The sequence below is a fragment of the Salmo salar genome, chromosome ssa19, assembly GCF_905237065.1.
Source record: "Salmo salar chromosome ssa19, Ssal_v3.1, whole genome shotgun sequence".
NCBI lineage: Eukaryota > Metazoa > Chordata > Actinopteri > Salmoniformes > Salmonidae > Salmo > Salmo salar.
In genome coordinates, this window is record NC_059460.1 from 63856848 (window position 1) to 63863465 (window position 6618).

Genomic DNA, 6618 nt, shown 5'->3' on the forward strand with positions numbered 1-6618 from the left:
CAGAGCGACTTACAGTAGTGGAGAAATAAACAGGAGAAATAACAGGAGAAATAAAAATAAAGGTTAAGTTAACAATTTTCGCATGTGCTACGAGTCAGGGAAAATAAACTTGGCAACATGGCGGAAGGGAACATGGCGGAAGGGTACATAAGCTCTGCATGTGGACAAATTAGGAATGTTTCTCAGCACCACACAAATAATGGAGAGTTCCCATCTCCACTCTCTCACTGCTTGGCTGGTAACCTAGGCCTAGGCTGTCTGCCTCACCACTCACATAATGGTATTCACAACATAATTCAACAAGCTCCTGTGTTTGTAAAAAACAAAAAAAAGATGGTATTTTCATTTAGAACGTTTTTGACCGGAAATATAGTTGTTCTGATTTTGTGAAGAGCCATAATAGAAATACTAGGATTTGAGGGACATCCGCTCAAACACTTATGACACCACAGTGAGTCATTGAGGAAGCAAGTTATGGCGAACTGTTAGAGCACTAACTATCTTTTCCTTCTATCAGCCTTAAATTATAAATAAATTCAACCAAAATAAAATAATCCAGGCCTAAACTTCCTGTTAAAATCTGAAATGCTAATCTCAAAACGCACGGTGGCCTCAAAAAACGCCTGCTGATATGGAAGTGAGAAGGGGGAGAGAGGTTTGAAAAAGGTTTCTCCCCGCCAGGCCTGGATGGAGGCTCGCCGGGAAAGACAGTACTGAGAGAACTAGGGATGGGGTGGAGGTCGCTGGAGCTTGTTAAAAAGCATAGTAAAAATCTTTGACAGTTACACTGTTAAAGTAAACACATTCAGGCAGTAGAGGGAGAGGTATTCTCCTCCCCCCTTTGGAACGAGGTCGATTTGGCACTGCTGTAACTATCTGTCCCTCTCCTGCAGTCTGTCAGTCTACATCTGTCTGTCAGACCTTCGGTCCTCCTCTTCCATTTTTACATTTTTACATTTTAGTCATTTAGCAGACGCTCTTATCCAGAGCGACTTACAGTAGTGAATGCATACATTTCATACAATTTCATACATTTCTTTTTTTTATTTTTATTTTTTATTTTATTTTTTTTGTACTGGCCCCCCCGTGGGAATCGAACCCACAACCCTGGCGTTGCAAACACCATGCTCTACCAACTGAGCTACTCATGCGTTCATTCGATGCTCGCTGGTTTCAAAATGGTAAACACGGTTGTCCGATTGTCCGCTCACTGGCGTTCGATCCATGCCCGTCCCTCCTGGCTGTGTCAGACAGGAGCCTCTCTTTGATGGCAGACATCTTGACCGTTTCGTAGTAGTGCAAGGGTGCGTGAGGCATGTTCATGTCATAACCGAAGCCGGCCACCGCCACCTCATCACAGTTATGCAGCGCCATTGTTATGGCGACGGTCCCCAGCGTTGGAATGTTCATTATGCCCATGAGGCCGTTATTGAGCGGCAGGCCAATGAACTGGAAGGCAGCCTCCTGGATGAAGTAGGGGTTGAGGATGCGCATCTCTGTGGGCTCCCTGGGTACGTAGTGTGCCACAGACTTCCAGAAGCCCTGTGTACCCCGCAGTTTCTCTTTGAAGACCATTTTTCTGAGCCACTTGAAGTCCAGCGGTTTGAAGGCGGAGAAGACGAATAGCGAGTCCTTTTCGTAGCGCTCAGGCTTCTGAATGGCCCCCTCGGGGTAGGTGATGCGCATGGTGGTCTTGGTGCCCACGTCCTTGCTGAAACCAGTCACAGGAGCATCGTTCAACCTCACCACAATGTTGTAATCATCTATGCGCGAGCCCAAAGACTTGTTGGCCAGGATACCACCATTGCCCACAATAATGCATCTTTTACAACCATGACTGTCAAGGTCTTCACCCAAGCCATAGTTCTTTGTGGCAGTTAGAATACGGTCTATGATTCTTTCTTGTGTTTTGAATCCAAATGGAGGCAAGTAATTGCAGACTTTGGCCAGCCGCCTGAAGTTCCGGTCGAGAAACATGGGAGCTGGCTTCATGAACCTGTGAGAATTGGGATAGATGGCGGTCATCTTTGCCGCTGCGTAGCCCGGCTTGCAAACTCCTTCGCTGAGGTTGCCATACTTGTACGTCAACTCCGCTGGCAACTGTCCATCCAGCTTCAGCAGAAAGCCCTGCTTATCATACACTGAGCCTACTATTTGTCCCACGGTGAGAGCAATGTCCGCTTCCAACTGTGGCTTCTGGCCCCATACAGGCAGGTGTAGCTTCCCAGAGGAGTAGTAGATGAAGCCCAGGACCAGCATGGGGCACAGGACGAACAGCAGCTTGTGTGAGGGCTTCATGGTGGTTCTCAGTCATTCACATGGCACATCACCTCAGCCTCTCTTTCAGATTTTCCCGTTGTTGAGAAAAGGCTAGACTAGTTTAAACAACGAAGAGGTCGCCACCGTATTCCCCCTCCTTTACCGACCATCATCATGTTAATCCCGAGAACTCAGTTTAGCAGAATTGAAGACCTTCAGACTTCAGAAAATCTCCCTAAAAATTCAATTCCTGGAACAACCATTTTCTCAAATCTTCAAACAATTTTAAAAACACACCCAACGGTACAAACATCTAACTTCTGGGTCCCAATTCAAACTTTGCCCTCTGACAACACACAAGCTGTCAAAAACAGACTACATGACTGTTACACACTGGAGGGATTAATTCAAAACACTGATACCAAAGTGTTTAGAATAGGTTTTCAGATAAGTAATTTGGAAAAAATCACAGCACTAACTATCCAGATAACCCATTCAGGAACTCCCTGGCAAGAGAAATTCAAAACAGTACTGTAATAAATTCCTTACATTATTGGATAAGGGAATACTACTGTATTTGCTGTTTTGGTCAAAAACCTGATATTTGAAATGTCACACTGACAAAACATGCAAGAAAGAGTCCATGCACAGTAAAATACCCAATTTCCAAAAGCTTTATTTCTAAATGCAGCAGATGTACAGGTTACTCAGCATCAGCGTTCTCATCATCAATGTCACACATTATGTTTGCTCTTACCAGGCAGTGTGGGAAAAATGCCCTTGTGTGCCTTAGAAAACCCTGGATAGACTCCACAGACACATCACCACAGGCGTCCACCATTGCCTCCAGGAGGTTTTGCTGTGCGTAGGGGTTGCAGTCATACACTCTCCACCGCCATGCTGAGAAAAATTCCTCAATTGGATTCAGAAATGGGGAATATGCTGGCAAAAAAAAAAAGAGAACCTGGGTTGGTCATTGAACCAGGCACGAACCAGAGCAGCTCGATGGAAACTCACATTATCCCAAATGAAAACATATTGGGCTAGCTCTGGTTGCCCTTCCTGCTGAAGAATGTTATTGTGCAGCTGATCTAGAAATTGAAGGAGTTGTGCCGTGTTGTATGGACCCACTTTGACATGGCGGTGGAGGACGCCACGATTGCTGATGGCTGCACGTAGGGTGACGTTGCCTCCCCTCTGGCGAGGAACTTGTGTGATGGCATGGTGACCAATAATGTTGTGCCCCCTTTTGTTAGGTTGAACCCTGCCTCGTCGATGAACTACTGTGGGTCAGCCATGGCATCCCGCTCGAAGATTCTCTACAGAAGTAAAGAAAAAAAAAACATTTCTGTACTACAAATACAGCACTGGTATGAAATATTGTGTACTGCAACACATTACTGTATTGATATGCTGGAGAGACGGGCCATACTCTAAAACTTCTGTACAGTATAGCAATTACCTGCACATATTGGAATCGTTGCTCCTTAACTCTGTTTGAATTCCTTTCAAAAGGCACATGGTACAGCTGCCTTGTCCTTATGTGGTTCTTCTGAACGATCCGGTCAATTGTGGAAATGCTGATGCTGTCAGTTCCTTGGAAGACTACCTGGTCTTCAACTATATGGGTTTGAATTTCCCTCAAACGGATGGCATTATTGGCAATCACCATATTCACCAGGGCAGTCTCCTGCTCAACTGTGAGAAGTCGCCGCCTACCTCCAATAGATGGCCGCCTCTCAGTTCTGCAAAAATGAAATTTGACCATTACTGACCTATGGTCATCCATTACTGTGGTAAAAACTACACTGAGAACAAAGTGGAGATTCAGTCTATATACATTACAACATTACATGTATCATAGTAACAACAAGGCAAATGACCTGTTTTCCCTTCTGAAAGTACGGACAATGGATGCAACCGTGTAATGGCTTAGGTTGGCTTGCGCTAACTGTCCAGCTTCTCATAGTCCTCCCATGTATGAGCACATGATGAACTAGGGTGGCACGGATTTCATCTGAGATTACTTGTATTTGTTGTTGTTGTCATCCTCGTCCTTGTCCTCTTCCTCTCTGTTGTCTTGCAACTTCGGCATTGTTAGGATCCATTGTTCCAAAACACATGGACATGCCTCTAGGCCCTATTTATTGATCCTGCAATTCTGATTGGTGCGTTAACAATTTTGAGGCTTAGTGTTTACACCTGGAGAAAGGTGTGTTCTTTGAGTTTAGGTTGTGATGACTTGAGTTAATTATATTGAGAGCATGTACTTGGCCACTTTTGTGTAAGGTTTTGCAGAAAGAGTTTTGAATATTGAAACGTGTGGAAACAGGTGAATAGTGTTTACGATTATGGGAAATGTGTGTGAGTTTTCGGGAAGGGTATGAGTTTTTGTGCTACAGGAACCAGTTTTTGTGTTTAAGCAATCAAGAAAAACTGTAATAAATGTAGGTTATTGGCACTTTTATACTATTACGTGGGGGAATTTAATTTAGAACATTTCTGAAATTCCATGACACGGAAGTACTTTTTTAGTGTTGCTGACGAGATGCTGATCGTGGGTAGAGTTTGCAAATCAAATGCCCAATTGTGGTGCCACCAAACAGCAGAAAACAAGTAAGTTAACCTTTAAATTACATTTAAATGAGTTTGTAGTGGTTAAGTGTTGAGTTAGATTACATACTGTGTACCCAGTCATTATTTCAAATAATTTTGGTGACTCCACAGCAATTGCTAGCTAGCCGAAATGTAGCTAGCTACCAGGCTGAGCTAAATAAAAAGCCACTTGGATTCATCCACGACTCATAGTCACGTCATGAGATTTGTAAACGAAAGAGGAATATAATAAGACAAATCAAATGGAGTTTCCTATCTCCCCATTTAGAGATTCTGGCGCAGAACAGAAATGCCCTTATCCAGATGGTGTGACACCGGCATTTCCAAATAGACCTGCTAACTTTGTTGTTTGTTTTAAGGTTGGTACCTCCAGCAGGCAGAGAGGCAAGAACCATTCTTCCACCAGTTCAGGGACAAGCTACACTATTCATAATACTGTGTAATGTTCAATGTAATTGCAGTACTGGTCTTTTTTAAACTTAATGTATTTGTATTGTTTAAAAAAAAATTACAAATAAAAGGAACTGTATGGTTGAAACATGCCTTTAATGTTAATTTATTTTAGCTGTTTGTGATCATTTCTTAAGTATTAATACATTTGTGTTTACATCATTAAGCATTTATGTGTTATGAATGACCAAAGGTGTCTGACTTTATAGTAAGTACAGCGTCATATGTGACCCGTTTCAAGAAGCTAGGCGTATGTCGCACGTCATTACTTCACAAGAGAGGCATTCCATTTTTTTAAAATTATTATCAAAATGCATTTTTAGGCAGAAGTGCCTTCTAGAGCATGTGAACTTTCATGTGCCTTATTAACAAACTTGTATGCCATCTGTAAATTCGAATACAATTGTTAGATTACTAGCCTAGATGGTTTAGCCACAGAAAAAGACAGTGATGTTTTAAATGTATGTATTTCGGTCCTTGACTAATAATGTTCTGTACTATGTATTGTGTCTGGTTTCATGTGAACACCAGGAAGAGTAGCTGATGCTTTTGCAGCAGCTAATGGGGATCCTAATAAATATCAAATACCGAACCTTCCCGCTAGGCATGATTGGCTAAGATAATGGATGGGCTGGACATGCCGAGAGATGAGTTCCGATTGGTCAACCATTTAGCAGGCTTCTGTCTATAACATGAGCTGCTCAGTATGTGTAGATAATCTTTGCTACCACAGTTTTTTTGAAAGATATAATGTTAGCCAAGGAGATCTGCAAAAGTGTTGCTACTGCTCTCAATGACATTGCTGCTCATAATTTAGCAGGCACTATCAACAAAGATCAGTGGGGAAAAAAGGACTTCTTTCTGCACACGGTCAATGTGAACTGGGCCAAACAATCTGTAGCTAATCTGTAGCTAGCTACAAACCAAATGGATAAGACACTGCCGTGAAGCTTTCATCCATGTATACGGGTAAGAGTAGCTACATTTTCAGATATTATACATATCAAATTTAGTCAGAATGTCGTTTTCATTGCAAGTTAAAGCCTACTGTTCACTAGCTAGCGAACGTTAGCTTGCTGGCTCGCTAGCTAATGTTACGTGTATGATCTGTGTAGTAATATTATTCATACCTCAGAAATCCATTTGCATTGCTAGGTATAGCCTAATGTTTTTTCTATTTGTACCTTTATTTAACTAGACAAGTCAGTTAAGAACAAATTCTTATTTACAATGACGGCCTACCCCGGCCAAAACCCTCCACTAACCCGGACGATGCTGGGCCAAAATCTGCAC

The 6618-nt window shown here is 42.6% G+C and overlaps 1 protein-coding gene across 2 annotated transcripts; it reads right to left on the minus strand.

Moving 5' to 3' along the window:
- Positions 1–1149: 1149 nt before the first annotated feature.
- LOC106579346 (CMP-N-acetylneuraminate-beta-1,4-galactoside alpha-2,3-sialyltransferase-like) lies at positions 1150–2477 on the minus strand. Of its 2 annotated transcripts, XM_045701912.1 has the most exons (2): positions 1742–2477; positions 1150–1711 (listed from the first exon to the last, which is right to left on the minus strand). In XM_045701912.1, exons 1-2 carry the CDS (start codon positions 2296–2298, stop codon positions 1174–1176), a joined length of 1095 nt encoding a protein of 364 aa, XP_045557868.1. In that variant the 5' UTR covers positions 2299–2477; the 3' UTR covers positions 1150–1173. The 2 variants fall into 2 exon arrangements, with proteins under 2 accessions (XP_045557868.1, XP_045557867.1); XM_045701911.1 differs by having other exon boundaries at positions 1150–2474.
- Between the last annotated feature and the right edge of the window lie 4141 nt (positions 2478–6618).

What these genes read in the sequence shown, in the direction of transcription:
- LOC106579346 (XM_045701911.1), bottom strand. Translation starts at nt 2,298, where the DNA reads ATGAAGCCCTCACACAAGCTGCTGTTCGTCCTGTGCCCCATGCTGGTC.